This window comes from Boleophthalmus pectinirostris, unplaced genomic scaffold (assembly GCF_026225935.1).
Source record: "Boleophthalmus pectinirostris isolate CB_2022bp ecotype Guang Dong unplaced genomic scaffold, ASM2622593v1 HiC_scaffold_10, whole genome shotgun sequence".
Taxonomy (NCBI): domain Eukaryota; kingdom Metazoa; phylum Chordata; class Actinopteri; order Gobiiformes; family Gobiidae; genus Boleophthalmus; species Boleophthalmus pectinirostris.
This window is the reverse complement of record NW_026570971.1, coordinates 13,819,240-13,837,027: the sequence shown is the minus strand read 5'-3', so window position 1 is coordinate 13,837,027 and position 17,788 is coordinate 13,819,240. Positions and strand designations below refer to the sequence as shown.

At 38.6% G+C, this 17,788-nt stretch overlaps 1 protein-coding gene across 2 annotated transcripts in view; it reads right to left on the bottom strand.

Annotated features, from left to right (window-relative positions):
- The window catches only part of wdr25 (WD repeat domain 25), a 41,220-nt gene that overhangs the window by 603 nt on the left and 22,829 nt on the right, over positions 1–17,788 (bottom strand). The window contains exons 4-7 of one of the 2 annotated variants that reach the window (XM_055161070.1): positions 10,868–10,998; positions 5,474–5,644; positions 3,939–4,079; positions 2,026–2,271 (exon numbers count right to left, since the gene is read on the bottom strand). In XM_055161070.1, the coding sequence (XP_055017045.1) occupies positions 2,050–2,271; positions 3,939–4,079; positions 5,474–5,644; positions 10,868–10,998 (665 nt within the window). In that variant the 3' untranslated portion in view covers positions 2,026–2,049. Of the gene's footprint in view, positions 1–718; positions 2,272–3,938; positions 4,080–5,473; positions 5,645–10,867; positions 10,999–17,788 lie in introns of those variants that run through there. The other variant, XM_020919535.2, reaches the window with a different exon arrangement.

The following is a 17,788-nucleotide window of genomic DNA, read 5'->3' as shown; positions in this document are numbered from 1 at the left end:
CAAAAGGTAAAAGGAGCTGTTAACTACCACTTCATGACATCACAAGGTGAAATAGAGCATTTTGAGTTTTGAAGATGTAGACAGACTAATTAAGCAGGATTATTCAAACATGATTCTTCAGAAAAAAAAAACAACTATACTTCAGGACATTCTCCATGGACAAAGGTGAGTTTTATGCAATACTGTGGACTAGGGATGTAACAATAACCGAAATATCGTGATATCGTATCGTCAAAGTTCTCACAATAATATCATGGACAATCACAATATATCGAATTCTTGTCAAAGTCTTGTCAAGGCATTTAAGAGGAAAAAGTAGCATATTAAGAGTTTTGTTTGCCTCCATAAAATATTGCAATAAATATCATATCGTGTGATGAATATTGTGAAAATATCGTACCGAGAGATTTGGATATTGTTACATCCCTAATCATGAGTCTCCCCACCATATCATGAGCTTTCCCACAATATCGCAATAAATATCGTACTGTGAGGTTCGTACCGTGGCGATATCATATCGTGAGACTTGGATATTGTTACACCCCTGTGGACTGTTATACCCAAAGAAAAAATATTTCCATGGAGACAAGCCTCGTCCAGGCCACGCCAAGAGTCAGGTTTGTGGAGATGCAAGCCCCCTCACAATAAGGACACATGTTTTTCTTTATATTTCTGTGCAATAAAAACAAATGAAACAAACACTATGTAAAAACCTGCTTTTATTTTAATCTGTACATTTATTTATTTACTTGGCTAAAAAGTTACATGGAGGGGCTATAAACTTGACTACAATCATTATTTAAATTGGGATGCCATAAGCTGCCACATTTGTAAACAGAAGGCTGGTTTTACAATCTGGAATCTGGCACCCAAAATGAACAACTCATTACATTTTCTGATTGGGCAACTGGCTTGAGATTCAAACCAATAAGTCCGAATAAACAAACAACTTTTGCATTGTGTCAAATGTTTTTGCAGTTGTGAAAAAACAGACATGTTATCAGTGTGACCTCAGACACTGAAGGACGGGTCAAATGCAGAGGACAGTGTAACCTTAAAACCAATATTGAATTTAAACACGTTTCTGACATACCAGGGGACACAAACAAGTTTAGTACTCAATTTTGTTATTTAAGTAGAAGCCCAGATACCAGAGCAAAAAATACTTAAGCAGAAGTATCAAATGAAAAAAATTACTGAAGAAAATGTATTGAAGTAGCCCATTAAAAGTGTACTAAAATAGTAAAAAATAAAAGTATGTCACACAGATTTTGAGGTCTTATAAAGCTAGTGGTTTTGATACAGATTTGAGCTGAATTTTGTTTTGTTCAACAGAAACTTTTTTTTTTTCCTAGCAATTTCTATTTGTATATTTTATTTGCTCAAAATACATGTGTCAGATTTTTTAGCAGGTCTCAAACAATAATTAAAAAAAAGCTTTTCCTTTTGTGTCCAGTTCAAACATGTACTGAAGTAGGAAGTACAGATACCATCTCTTAAATGTAGCCATGTAAAAATAAAAAGTATCCACTAGAATCTAATTAAGTAAAGTACAGATACTTAAAGGTATACTGTATAAACTTTTCTGGTGGAGGCTCCGTCAAATTCTTTTCTCAGTGGAGATGTTACTGCTTTGTCTGGAATGTTTCACAGTATGGCATTAAACCTTTCTATCTTCATGTAAACCGAACCAGATCAAGTTACAGGTCAGACCTGTGGAGAGGCAACCCCACTCACAGTCAGAATGTCAGTTTTTCTAGGTATTTTTTATCTACAAAATCACATATATCGTTTAATACTGTGGAACATTCCTGGCAAAGCAATGACATATCATAGAAACAAGCAGGTGACGGACCCCCAAATAAAAAGTTTCATAGTGTAGTGTACCTTTAATATCAGTACTTTACTACTTTAAGTCATTCCACCGCTGCATAAAAAGTGTTTTAGCAGAGCGCCGAAGCACCCAGTGCCGACTCAGATCTCATATTATCTGTCTCCTCCATTTTCACCCGGAGCGTTTCTTACATTCCTGATCACCTCTTGCTCTCGTCACGCCCAGACCTTGACCTCTCCATCCCAGGCGCAGGTGGCCGTGGTGGTGGGCAGGACGGGGTGGGGGGACACGCTCACACAGGCCTGGTTATGGGCTCTGAGCGTGTGCACCATCTGACCGCTGTGGAAGTCAAAGAAATGAGCTGAGCCACTGGAGCTGCCCGAGGCCAAGAGGGTCCCATCAGGAGAGAAACTGCACTGCACCGCAAAGCCCTCCACCTGAGAGCCAGAAGCAGGAGATTAGGCACGCAACATTAGCCATTTACGTTTTTGGTTTTTGTCAGATGTGCAAAAATCTATTCTGCAAAGGTTTTCATAAAAATAAAGTATGAGATAAAAATGTAAGAAATAAGATAGGTTGGTGGGTGTAGTGCAATCCTTGAATTAATGGACTGTAGAAGTAGAAATGCTATATCACAAAGTGTTTTTATTGAGTCTGGCAGGGATCTGAAATAGGCCAGTTTTGACCATTTGGGGAAAAAAACTATATTTGATTTGTACAAATTTGTGTCATATTATTTAAGAAATATGAAAATTGCATATAATAAATCAAATGCTGCTTTTCTAACTAATTGCCAAACAAAATAAAGTAAGTATTTTGTATAAAAAGCTATATCAAAATGTGTTTTATTTAGTCTGGCAGGCCTCTAAAATAAACTTGTTTTTATCCAATAGAAAGGAAGCCAATGCCAATGTAATTATGCAGTGATAGCACAATTTAATAATAAGGAAAATTTGAAAGTATGTAAATAAAGTGCTAGAAGATAGTAAGGGGTTTGTTAAAGCTCCTATAATGTATTAGGCATTATTTAAGCTATATAAATTAGGCTACAAACAATAGCTGCCACCACTTAAGCTACCAATTTGAGCTAAAAATTTATCAGAGCATCTCTGATCTTTAAAAAATATGGAGAGTTGTCGGATTATACTAGCATCCATCCATCCATTTTCTTCCGATTATCCGGGGCCTTGTCACAGGGGTGGCAGTTTAAGCAGGGACTCCCAGACTTTCTACACCTCGGACACTTTCTCCAGCTCCTCCGGGGGGACCCAAGGCATTCCCATGCCAGCCGAGAGACATAGTCCCTCCAGTGTGTCCTGGGTCTTCCCCGGGGCCTCCTCCCAATGAGAGGCATCCAGGAGGTATCAGGAACAGATACCTGAGCCACCTCAGCTGGCTCTTCTCGACATGAAAGAGCAGAGGCTCTACTCCGAGCTCCTCCCGTGTGGCTGAGCTCCTCACCCTATCTTTAAGGGAGCACCCATCCACCCTGCAGAGGAAACTCTTTTCAGCTGGTTGTATCCACGATCTTGTCCTTTCAGTCATTACCCAAAGCTCATGTCCATAGGTGAGGGTAGGAATGTAGACTGACAGGTAAATTGAGAGCTTCACCTTTCAGCTCAGCTCCCTCTTCACCACAGCAGGCCGATGCAATGACTGCATCACTGCCAACGCTCCACCGATCCACCTGTCAATCTCACGCTCCATCCTCCTCTCACTGATGAACAAGACCCCGAGATACTTGAACTCCCCACCCACCTGGAGAGGGCAAGCCACCTTTTTCCAGTCAAAACTAATTTATACTATATACATATAGTAGCAGTGTTTCGATAGCTGAAGCGGGAGGCAGCCTTAATATGCAAATAAATAAAATAAATATGTAAAACTTTAGCAAAAAATATGTAGTTTTTGACCAAGAAACATTATGGTTTACAGCAACAAGGGTCTCAAAAGCTGGTGTATTATGGAGCTTGGAGAATGTTGTTTTTCAAGTCAGACTAGGGATGCCTGCAGGTCGTGTGTGTGGGAAGTGTCATTGCAGTAGACAGTTGACCTCAGTATATTGACCCTCCCACCCCCAGGCTCAGCCACAGACCCCACAGACCTTGTGTCCTTCATATCTGCGTCTCTTGTTCATCCTGTAGGGGCGCTGTGAGGAGAAGAGGGCCAGGTAGTTTCCATTGGTCTGAGCCACAAAGGACTCTTCGACTGGATGCAGAGCCAGGCTTGGACAAGTGTAGCGCTCCTGGAAATAGCAATAAGTAGATTGTATTTTCCATAACTTATGCTGACTCGAGTCTTACTAAGCTGCTACTGGATGAAGCTGGTATTAGGTTGGCTTTCCTGGAGCATGTGTGTGTGGTTCAGACAGTCTCTCATGCTTGAGGCTTGGGCAATTGTAAATCAGTTCTTGAGTGTTAATTTATTGGTCCATCTTAAACTCAAACTGAACATATTTTCAATTTTATATTCTATAATATTTCAAAAGAACAGATTAGGAAAAGATGTGTAACTTTTCTGGTCCATTCCACCTGCTTGTCTCCATGGAGATGTTATTATTACGGATTCACCGATCCAACTTTTTCAGTTCTGATACTGATTCTGATCAGCCTGATTCATTAGCTGGTTTCACTTCGTAGAAACTGTCTGACTTCACAACATTAGGATTCGTTTGCTCAACAGTAGGCGGGTACATTTATATATTAACCAACCGCTGCTATTTGGTTGTCACGTATGTAATGCACCATAACCGGTATACTAAGCTTTTCCCAAATCCCATAGGAAGAAGGGCAATAAAGTCTTTCATTTTGAGAAAGTTCACCAAACATTCTCTTTGTTCCGTCTTAAAATCCTCAATCTCTTGAATCGTTACCAACGCAGAATGTATGGCTCTTCGCTGATTGGCTGGTGCCTGAACTCGTACTTCCAGGGTTTTAGCAAACCGTCTAGTGTATTCCAATTCCTGACCTAGTTGCTGGAGAGAAATGAAATTGAGCGGAGGCACTATGTGGTGCCAGCCTGGCTAGATTCTGATACTATGGAGATAAAAATCTGCAATCTGTAGGGATGGAAAATTGTGTTTATTTCGTAAAGCACATTTAAAGCAAGATAAAACTGATCCAAATGTGTGAATTTTTGTTTATCTCTTAAATAACTACAACACAACTTTAAATAAAAATGCTGACATTTCTGAGCCAATTACGACCATTAAATAGTCTATAATATAATAGTTTATGATTTGTATATCCAATCAGGACATCAGCTGAATGAACCAATATTAGGAAGCTGATATCTGTTCCATTAATTTTATATTTTTGCATCGACGCTGATATCTGATACCAATATCTCCATGGAGACAGACAAATGAACTTACCCAGCCAAGTTACATGTCATATCTGTGGAAAGGTGATCCCATGTTGCGATTATTTGTTTTGTAATATATTTTTAGCAGTAAAACACTAGTAACTGAATAAATGCAAGATCCATACATTTTAGTGTGATCACTCCTCTGAAAAGTTACATGGTGCACCTTTAACCTCAGAACAGGAGTCACAAAAGAAAATCTGGAGATCTCTGAAACTAAAATGCAGTGTGTGTGTTTGTGTGTGTGTGTTGTGTCTGTTGTAGCTACTCCCTCACATGGTAGATCTGGTTGGAGATGCGCGCTGTGGTGCTGTAGTCCCAGGCGATCAGAGTGCGGTCAGCAGAGTCTCGGCTCACACAGTCTGTACTGCTGACCAGCTCCTCTCCTCCTTTCAGGAACAGCACGTCCAGGGTCTGCTGCACGGACGCTCTGTACTCCCTCACCACCTGAGAACACAGAGAGATGTTTACAGGACTGGTAGAAATGTGTGTAGCAGTGAGTCTAGTGAAGTCAAGTGTGCTATGTGGTAATGCTGAAATAAAGAGTATGCCCTTTCTTTCTTTGCATGCTGATAATATATGTTGGTTTGGAAAGTTTTTATCACATTGTACGAAATGATGGAGCCAAACGTCAGGTCATTCCTTCAGTATTAGATCGTTGACATGGTTTAAAGTTAAGTTATGAGTAAATTAAGTTAAGGGTTAAGGCAAAGATTAGGGAATTTGTAGTAATAATAAAAGGATCAGTCTCCATAGAAATGAATATGATAATACAAATGACAAGTACTTGACAAAAAAGCATGTCAACCCAACATGTTTGTTTCTTAAAGGTTCTATATTACACAAAATTGACTCTTGTGAGCTTTCTGTCATGTTAGAACACTGTTACCTCCTCAAAAACATACCTGGAGTTGTGTTTTGTTTCATTCACACATTTGAGTCACCCTTTAGTATTAGTCTGTCTAAATTTCCAAAGCTCAAAATGCTCAACATGGTTCCCACTCTTTTTTCACTGACAAAATTTCAAAACTTTTCCATTACTTTTTCATGACCAATAGTGAATTTTCCATTACTTTACAGCACCTACATGTATAGAATTGATCAGACTTTTAGAGCTAAATATGAAATGTTAACCCTTTCCACTCATGTTATGGTTTGGTATTATAGTTTTTTATCATTCAAAATAATGTCAATGCATTTATTGTCGCCTCTTTTAAACAAAAGGTGCATACGTTTGGAAATAATCATAATAGCCTCATGTGAACTTAACAGAACGCTGTAGTTGTGTGAAAGAGATACTAGAATTCCATGACTTTTCCAAAACGTTCATTGAATTCACAAAATTCCATGACTTTTCCAGGATTTCAGTGACTGTGAGAACCCTGTTTCAAGTTAACTACTACCTCATATCTTTAGTTCAATAGAGAAGAGCAATTCCAGAAGAGCTCAAAATACTTAACAAAACACAATCCCACATATGTTTTAAATGAGGAAACAACATTATAACATACATCAGAAAATAGAGTAATATGGGCTCTTTAAATATGTTTTGGAAATACATATTTACACAGTATTTGTTTTAATGCTGATTACTTTTTTGTTTAGCTTACATACTGTATCTGTTGCTTTTTTATTATCTTGTTTTATGCACATTGTTGTCTGTGTGTATGTTCTGCGTTTGGTGACATTATTGTTAGATGAGAAACTGTGAAATACATAAAATCCTCCCCCATTTATTGATTCCAACCAAGAGTTGGACCCATAAGAACCCTAGGGGACTATTCTAACGTGAATCAGATCGCCTGGTTATGTGTTGTCAGAGACTTGTTAAATTGCCCATAGAGTGGACGATTAAAATGGACACTGCGTAGGTTGTGTGCGTCCTAGAATATGAAGTCATGATTTAAGATGGAGGGCAGGGGCCTATGTGCGGTAGGTCAATAGGAGACTCACTGGTTTTGTTCACGTGCATAACAAAATCTGACTATAATCTGCCACTGCAACTGCTTTTAAAAGACATATTCAAACTGAAATCCATAAATGTTGAACTACCTTTTTTTTTTCAATACAATTATACTCTTTTGAATAATGTCCCCACAAAACCAGGTCATTTGAACGTGTATTTACACTTAAGCAAAATTACATAATAAAACTGGGCCTTTCCTGAGTAGTCTTTATCAGAACTATATGGGGTAATGGTACAATAACTACTATTATTTGGTCATGTAAATTACATTCAACTGTATAAAATCTATGGATGTGTGACACTGAAATTGGTGTGGAGCCTTTTCTTTAGTGGTAAAAAATTACCATGGGATTCTTATTAGAGTTTAGAATCTAGAGCAGCTGTCAGTTGATAAACTCTGCTGATATTTTTGGGCCGATACAGGGTGGCTTTTGATTATTTCCCCCAAATTATCTCATTTGAATTATCGACTTATCGACAACCACTGACGAGAAGAATACTCTGAAAATGTATTTAGTTGCAGAATGCCTTCATTAAAATGTAAAACATAACCACATAGGATTAAACACAGCTTTGTTTGTTTTCCTGATAGTTATGCATTTCCTTAAGAAGGAAAAATTACACATGCACTCACCAGGAGAATGAGGGCATGTGTAATCTTAAAAGGACAGTATGGAATTTTGGACATAGGACCTCATTTCCTCCAACACTCTCCAACACTCTGGCTAACTAAGACTACGTTCAGATTGCAGCCTGAAGTGACCCAAATCCAATTTTTTGGCCCCTATGTGACCTGTATCCGATCTTTTAATGACAGTCTGAATGACACAGATCTGATTTTTTCAAATGCGACCCAGGCCATTTGGATATGTGGTCCTGAAACTGATACATATCTGATCTTTTGACATGCGACTTCAGTCTGAAAGGCCAAAGCGCATTCATCCGACCTACACGTTATCAACAAGCCACAAATGCCCCACAAAGCACCACGGCCAAAAACCTCGTCCTTCTCCTTCTCAATCTCCTCCTTAAAACAAGTAAGTTGTACATGTTCTGGCTCCAGTACAAGAGGAACTTTAAAATCGCCAGGTGCTCAATGCTCGCGTCCATGTTTGGACAACTTCCGTAAACACAGAGCACGCTCTCTGTGGTTGACGTCATCGTGTCCCCCACTGCGCATGCGGGACACTTTCGGGCCATTTAATGTTCACACTGGAGATCACATACAAGTCGCATTTAATTAAAATGTGAACAACCTCGCAAAAACATCGGATTTCACAAAAAAATCAGAATTGAGCATTAAGCCCTTCAGTCTGAACGTAGCCTAAGAAATGAGGTCCTATGTCCAAAATTCTGGACTGTCCATTTAATGTATTCCTCTCATTTTAGAAAAGCAACTGAACTCTAAATATCACTAAATGAAATTCTAACTTTACCGGAATACAGTTACTCAAAATTAGTATTCAAAAATATGTATGTTCAGGTATTTAGTTACTTCCCAACACTGTCCATAATTTTGCTGTAGTGCAAAATGGATAAGAGAGTAAGTAGTGTAGTCACATTTTTGCAACACCCTCTTTGCTCGGCTCAGTTTGGTTTTAAAAGGAGTTTAAAATATTGTCATGTCACCTGAACTTATTGGAAAGTTGCACCATGACAGAGTTCTAGCTGTTAAGTCAAACACGAACACATGAACCACCAGCACAAATCCTTTAATATGCTCCACGGTGCTCTCTCTCCCTCCGTCTCTCCGTCCCTCCTTCTCTTCATCACTGGCCTCTGCTGTGAAAAACCCACTCTTCAATCTCATTCCACCTCATGACTCATGCTGGTACAAAGTGACCTCATGTGTTTAAACCAGGGCGGCCAGGTGAGCGGGTCACGGCGGGTCCTTTTATATCTACTGCTGTTAATTTCACCTCCAGACACAGAACACATAACCCAGAGTTTTGACTGACAGGCGCCGTGACCCCAACGCCACTTTCTCCACAAATTAAGTTGACACGGGCCGCGAGAAACAAGGCTTCCTGCATTAAACACAAGGAAGAAGTCCCCCCCGAGAGTGACGGCGCTGTTGAATTGTGAGGAGCAGGATTACCATATAAAACAGCCTATTAGTTTATTAGCAATATTAGACTGCAGCTTCGCCAGGATGAAATCAAAATGAGCTTTCAACAATTAAGGAGATAACCTGAGCTATTACGCCGATGTATAAACTGGAATTATCTTAAGGATGAAATTAAGCTCGTCTTAATGAGCGTCTCGAAAGCCTTTTCACTGAAGTGGTAAATTATGGTTTAGGCTAAGTCTGTCAATAATTTTAAGTACAAAAGATGGTGCCAGGTTCTGCCAGTTACATTTTACACGGTCTGCTGTGTGGATCTAAATATACAGCATTTTTATGACATGCAAACCTGGAAGCAACACTGGTGCGCTGTTAGCATGCTAGTTAAAGCAAAACTCCACTCGTGCTTCTGAAGGTTGTGGAAATTGCAGTGAATAACTGGACAGAAGGAAAGTGAGGAATTATTTACAAAAGATGGTGCAAGTTATTATCCTGATTCATCAGCCAGTTTCACTTCATGGAAACCGTCTGACCTCGCAGCATTAGAATTTGTTCACTCGACTGTAGGCGGGTACTTTTTTATTTAACCAGTAGCTGCTGTTTGGTCGTGATGTATGTAATGCGCCAAATCCTGTAGGAAGAAAAGCAATAATGTCTTTCCCCTTGATAAAATTCACCAAACATTCTCTTTGTTCTGGCTTTAAATCCTCGATCTCAGGAATTGTTGCCAACACAGAATGTATGACTTCATCCATCTTGACTGCTTTGTTTACTGTTGTGCTGTACCACAAAAGGGAACCAGACAGGTGCTTGAGTTTGACGTCATGGCTTCACAGCTCTTCACTGACTGGTCGGGGCGCAGTCTACAACTTCCGCAAACCATCGAGTGTATTCTGATCCCTGACCTAGTCGCTGGAGAGAAATGAGCAGAGGCACTAGATGGTGCCAGCCTGGCTAGCAAGTTATAGCAGTTGACAAGATAAACAATTACTTTTGATGAGTCCGTAAGATTTTCTAGAAATTGTTAAGAGGTCGCTGTCTGGATCTAATTCTAAAGTGCTTTTATCATCCGCAAACCTGAAAGCAACAATGGTGCACTGTTAGCATGCTAGCTGTTAGTGTTGCTGTGATGGCAAATCTCCAGTCTTGCTTCTGAGAGCTGTGAAAAGCTCTGATAAACTCATCGCCGTCCATAAACTGTATGATAGAAATAGCCTGCAAACCACTGAACTAGTTATGTTTTTGACAGTAAAAAATCATTTGGATTAGGTAAAAACATTGGACAGAATTGGTTTAAATGTTACGAATAAGTCAACTGAATGTGTATAAGCTTTAAAAACATGCAGGAGCTTGCACTTTCTGGTTTCAAATGTTTTTGTAGAGAGTCAAAACCAAGTATTTTAGCCCTAAGAAGCAGACAACATTGACCCAAAGGCAATAATACTAATATATCAAATTATGTATTATGTATGTACTGTACTATATTCCAGTATTGTTTTGAAGTGCAAACAGTACCATACCACCAGTAAAAGTAAACACAGCGTAATGAAATGTGTGTAAGAACCCTCTCTACCCCTGACTGCAGAGGTTAAACTGGACCTTGTGAAGCGTGGAATCTATAGGGGGTAATAAGTTTGACCTTGGCACTGCGAGTGTCCCAGGCCTTCACCGCCGGGCTGTAGCCTCCACACAGAACCACCTCGGGCTGGGAGGGGTGCACGGCCACACACATCACACGGAACTGGGCATCCAATTTCACAAGTGGGTGACCTGCGGAGCAAGTACAGGGAGAGGGAGGAGTTAGCAGAGGAGAATCCACCACCTGGCAGTTCTGTTTTTCAATGTAAACCCAGGGAATGTGGCAGATTACTGTGCGAGATTCTGTCCTTATGGCATTTTTATGATTTTGTTAATACAATTTTACATTTAAAATTCAATACATAGAGTGAAGAAAGCTGACATTTTAACTTTAACTGAAAAAGTATTTATTTAGTGGTGCTACACATAATATGGTGAGACCCCCTGTTCATTAAAATATATGCTTTTATTCATGCTGTGTTATAATGTTGTTTCCTCATCACAAACATTGAGTTGTGTTTCGTTTCATTCACACATGTTTAACACACAAACTACATATTTAGGCTGAGTTCCATTCTCAAACGGAAAACACTATGTTCCACCTTGATGTCAGTGTAGTAATACAGGAAGTGTGTGTAATGCTGTGTTTTTAAACTCCAAACACCTTCACTAGAATCATTTGGATGATTTCAGACCTGGAAATGCCCATCTCTACCCAACAAAATGTAAAAGGTAGCTGTTAACTGGAAAACTACAGCTATACAAGGACATAGGTTTGCACAGGGACAGTGGGGACATGTCACAACCAATATTTGGGGAATACAAAATAGTCCCTACCAATATTTGCCATTTTATTTAAATAAACAAAAATATAATTTTATTCTGATACTTTTCTGAAATCAGTAGTATTAATTTAACACGTTTTAGTTCACATTTTGTTTATTAGATGTTCTGAGCTGTATTCAGTGATGACAGATGATAATGATGACAGATGTTACTCCTGCCGCTGTTTCATTGGCTGCAACAGAGTGATGTCATTAGTGGAGCCAGGAGCCTAAACTGGGGAAGCGGCAGGACAGGGTCAGCACCTGAAGATGTCGGCTTGAGCAGCGTGAGTGAAGACGGTGCGCTGCAAACTTCCAAATTTCCAAAAGGAACTTGCTTGGTTTCATCTTCAATTAAACTTGCCTTATAATGAGTCGTATAAAAAGAGCGATTATCGCCACAAGTGCACCTCCCAAACAGAGCCCTACTCGTGCGCTGTTAACAGCCAGACTCTACTGACAATATTCCAAGGAAAAATGTACAGACATGACCTCACAAATATCTCATCACCAACAAGCAAAGGGAAATCTGCTACAAACTTCTACATCACTGTTATCTGCTAAAGAATCATCTTAGAAGGACAATGGACACAAACTGTACATTTTGCAAAATGAAAAATGAAACCACCTCTCACTTATTTTGGACCTGCCCAGACTCTGTGTGTTTTTGGAAAGAATTCATAAAACATATAAGGTTTGAAGTGTTCAGTTATAACCCAGGTTCAGTTTTTTTTTTTACTTTGATCATTAGTTCAAATCATCATATTATTATAAATTATGTAGGTAATAGAATGTCCCTTGCAAACAACACAATATACTGTCTGTGTATTTGAATACTTCCAGTGGAGAAAAATTTCTAAAAAACAAACTGGACCAAAAGTTCTCTTCACAAACAAACTGATCACTCACGTTCACTTCATTCTCAGTACGTAAAAGTCTGTGAAACTGAATGACGGCACGCTGCCAATTTGATCTGCAAGGGATTCTGCATTTTGTAATTTTCCGGTAAAACTTCTTGAGAAAATCTGGTGCAGAGAAGAGAGAGACAAATTTCAGACCAGTGTGGGACTAAAATCTGCTATAATTAATCACTGCTCAGCCCATAGAAAACACAAGGTTCATTAAAACACTGGGACACAGCCTTCCTTTCATCAAATAAATATATATATATATATATATATATATATATATATATATATATATAATTATGCCTCATATAAATCCCAAAGCACATCTATAGTTTTTAATCCTTCAATAATTGCTGTTAAATGACTGCACTATCAACAAAAAGCCATGTGAAAATACTGGTAGGAAATAAAGCTAATTTAAAGGGCCAAAAAAAAAAGAAGAAGAAGAAGAAAGAAAACACATAATATAAAGAGAAAAATAAATGGTGGACTGAGCTACAATTCTTTTTAGAGGAAGTAAGAGCGGCTTGAGTACAAACAACACATTTTACAGTCATTCTAGTTCTAATTGGCCTTTCCAAACACCACTTACACATACACGCTTCCAGAGTCATGCAGTAAAGGTCGAGGTGTCTTGCCCAACAGCACGATAATAGGAAATTCCACTAATAGGGACCAATGTGTCGATGTTACGATCAGTTTTGTTTAATTTATTGTTTGTATAGAGCATAGAAAATGAACCAATGTCCAAGAGCTCTTATACCCACCTAAGCAAGGAAGAAAAAAAAAGAACAACATTGGAAGAAAGCTAATTATGATGCTAATTGCAGCCTGCTATTCTCATTTGTGAAAAATCAATTGACTGTCATTATCATCACTGGATTTATCCACAGATCCCTGCAATGTGCTGCTTTCAGATTCTACAACAAGGGTCACCAAACTTTTTTCTCTGGGGGCCACTTTATAGTTCCTGACTGTGATGGGGGGCAGGGTCGGGTCGGCCGTATAACAGAATGACCCAGACCAACATGAGCACCAGCAGGCCTCATTGTGTAGTAGAAATGACTAGACACATAACACATAATTGCTGGCATATATTTGTATATCATTAGTAGTGGTTTAATTTGAAATACCACAGATATTCCATTTATTGCACTATATACACAACAGTACTTTACAGTGCGCTGACTCACTTTGATCTTGAGCTTGTCAGGTGACGAAAATTCAGAGGCAAATGTAAATATGTTATATAATTTTTTAAAATAAATATAAATACTTCATATAAATATAATAATTTCAACAAAACACAAGATGCAGACATTTTATTATTTGCCAAAAAAGTGAGCAGTGGGGCTGGGGGAGGGGGTCAAAGGGCCTTAGTCTGACGACTCCTGTTCTACACTATGATGATGTAACACTTTCAGATGGACCACACATTATGCAATTTAAATGATAGTATTAAACCTGATAGGCCTGAGAAAGGTTGTGACATATTCTGAAACACAGCAATATGTGGGTTTAGTACTTATATAAGTGTTTCAGTAAAAGAACTAAAATCAAAGACACAAAAAAATCTTGACCTGATGGCGTAGACCAGGGGTGGGCAAACTACGACCCGGGGGCTATATGCAGCTCTTTAATTCTGGGTTCGATCCCCGGGTCGCCTGGGCCTTTCTGTGTGGAGTTTGCATGTTTCTCCCCGTGTTTTATGGGTTTCCTCCGGGTGCTCCGATTTCCCCCATCAACCCAAAAAATGCTACAGGTCTCCAGAACAGCTGATAGTCATGGTCAGTTAAATACAATCAATTCAATCACTGTGTGTCCTTAGGCAAAACACTTCACCCACATTGCCTAGTATGAAAGTGGTGTGTGCATGAGTGATAGTGGTGGTCGGGGGGACCGATGGTGCCGATTGGCATGGCAGCCGCGCTTCTGTCAGTCTGCCCCAGGGCAGCTGTGGCTACAATAGTAGTTTACCATCACCAGGTACAGAGCGAATGAATAATGCTGAATGAATAATGCTGAATAATGCTCTGTAAATTGTCTTTGGGGACAAAAAATGTCTTTGAAAAGTGCTATATAAATAAAGATTTACTTACTTTAATCTTTTTAATCTGGCCCCCCAAACTTTAATAATAATAATAATAATTTTCAGTGTCATTTCAATAAATGTTAAATACTGTAGAACTTGAAAAATAGTTATTTTGTTGTCATTCTTTGTAATGATTTTCAGTTATGGGATATTTCAATAACATGAGATATGATATGTTTTTCATATATCTGATTCTCTTATGAGGTGGATTACCAAAAAATTCCATCCATCTGTTCCTGGTCCGGCCCTTCCGTCAAATTGTAGAACCCTTTGTGGCCCACGAGTCAAAAAGTTTGCCCATCTCTGGAGTAGATTGCATAAAGAAGTTGACTAAGGGTGTGAGAAGTGAAGCTCACGACAATAGCAGTTATAGGAGTAAATTTAGAGCTGAGTTATGAAATTAAAACAGCAGGATCATGTAGAGCAGGCTAATACAAACATTTTAAGACCAAAATGACGAGGCTCAGCGCAGAAGTTACAGAGTGAGGGGGTGATCATTTTTCAATGTAAAATTAATTAGAGTCGATGGAGCCAGGAAGTGCCCCCATGAACACTTCCTATTTGGGATTAAGATTTTTGTTGTAGGCTATATCGTCGCCCATAGAAGTAGTGTTATGATATATTTTATGCCCCACTCACTGTTCCCCTCGCTTGTGTCCATGCTTACACTTACTCCTCTCTTAATCACACTCATTAATCTCTTTTAATTAAAACATGACCAAGGCTTGGGGTGGATCTCATTTTCCCTCCAATCACTGTACTTTTTGGCCTAAACCTGCAAGACTTTTCAAACTTCGCAGCCACTTCCGCCTTAGCAATATAGGCTAAGTGCTGATCTGCTTTTTGTTGATTGTTGAAAATTAATTAACCGAAGACCCCGAGGTGTTCTCTCTCTTTTTTTTTTTTTTTTTTTTTTTTCCTGCTTTTTCATCGTTTCCCGGGGATCTCATTTTTGGTCGCGCGCTGTCAGCCGTAATTATTTTGAAAGCCCTCAGTGGTTTTGTTTTGTTTTGGAGGATGACAGTTTTGGTTGATTCTGATAAAGACCCCTCTGGCCAAAAAACACTTGTGAAAATCTTTCTTTTGATGTGTCAGATAATCAGGGCCCTGTCAGGAGCGCGAGAGGGGAGAAGGAACACACATTAATTGGGGGATGTGGTGAAATAGTTGTGAAATATGAAAGAGACTTGGTAATTAGGTTGTCAAAAGTATCGAAAATCAGACACTAATTGATATTAAACTATATCAAAACTAGATACTCATTTGAGGTATCGATCCTAAAAAAGGACAGAAATGAGCCTTTCCTGAAGCTTTACAATGATCTCGACTGTAACAGAACATTTATAAGAGGATATAGACTAGTATACGCCCAAGGATCACTATGGAACCTGAGAGAATACACAGATATACAGGCACATTGTAATAAAAAAAGAAAGTACTACAATTTAATATTGAAAACGACACTCTATTGCCTAAAGCAGTGTTTCCCAAACTTTTTTTCTGGGGACCTATATTTTAAAAGTCACAAATATTTGCGACCCAAGTCAATAGACATTATTCCTAAATCACAAAATACATTTGTGACCATTATAATATATTATTTTATATTATATCCGGTCTATGGAAACAATGGTCTAAAGAAGAGTGTTTTCAATTGTAATATCAGAATTCGTATCAAATATTGAGTCTATTTCTTAGAATCAAAATCAAGTTTGAAATTGTATTATTATTATTAGTTGGTAATATATTTTTGAAAGTGAAATGACAGGTTTTTAAGCTCCTGCAACTGTTTTTTCCCATATATTTGAGCAGTTTGTATTAGTAAGTAAATATATAAGTAAGATTTAATTTATATCACGCTTTTCACAGACATATCTCACAAAGACTCTTTACAGATAATTATTCATTCACTCCATACCCGGTGAAGGTAAGCTACTATAGTAGCCACAGCTGCCCTGGGGCAGAATGACAGAAGCTGCCAATCCGCACCATCGGTCTCTCCAACCACCAACATCTCTCACGCACACAACATTTTCATACTAGGCAATGTGGATGACTTGCCTAAGGACACAACAACATACTAGTTTTTGTTATAGCTTTACTCTCACAGCAAAACTCTGCTCTGGTCTCTGAGAGTTGTGAAAAGTGCTTATAAACCATCACGGTGAATAATTAGGATGGTCTGAATGCACAAGACCACTGCAAACTCTTTAAAATGAATAATTTCTGTTTTTCACATTTTTAAGGTACAGCCCATTTAATTCACATTGTAAATAAGATTACAATTTCTCTAAAAGGATAGATACTAGCTTTTTGAAATCAAACATTCTGAAAAACTCATGTTAATGTGACATAACAGCCAGATAAAAAAAAAATAAAAATCTACTTTTTAGGTGCACAGACTGAATTGAAATGAGTTTTTATTCTGCCACACTTTTTTTTCATTTCATGCGCTTGTACTGTAACCTGAAAACACAAATCAATGAATTATTGAATTATTAACAGTTAATCCTACTGGCAAATGAGTTAGTGTGACTGTGACTTTTCCAATTCAAAATGTAAGATACTGGAAGAGTAGTGCAACTTCTAAAGCTGTATGTTGTTTACACATGTCCTCTAGAGCCCAAATGTGTCAGAGCTATGAGAAACATTCACAAGAACATTCACACCAGTGGAAAAGGTGAGAGGCAGATGGCCGGAGAGGCAGGTAACACAGAGTTCAGAACCACTGTCATGAAATATCAGATAGACTCATAGTGCAGCCTCCCCATAGACCTGTCATTATCGTCTCAGCTTCTCATTAAGGCCTAATAATCACTCCGGTGTACAGACAGCAGAGAGAGGGGGAATAGGAAGGTAAGTGTTTAAGATTTTAAAGCAAAAACTTAAAGGGCCTCTATTGATTTGAACACAATTTGTCTTTTTCCAGTACATTTCCTTCGTGGTCAATAAAGTAGCTCTCTATCTACAGAACACATATACTGTATAAGCAGCTCTTGAGGTCAAAATAAGTTCACTGTGTGCTGCTTTGAATTATAAAGTGTCACTGTTCCATTGATCCAGGAAGTACACAGGTAGAATGCTAGTTTTTGTTAGTGTCACCAAGATGGCAAAATTTCACTCTGGGATCTGAAAGCTGTGAAAAGCCCTTATAATCT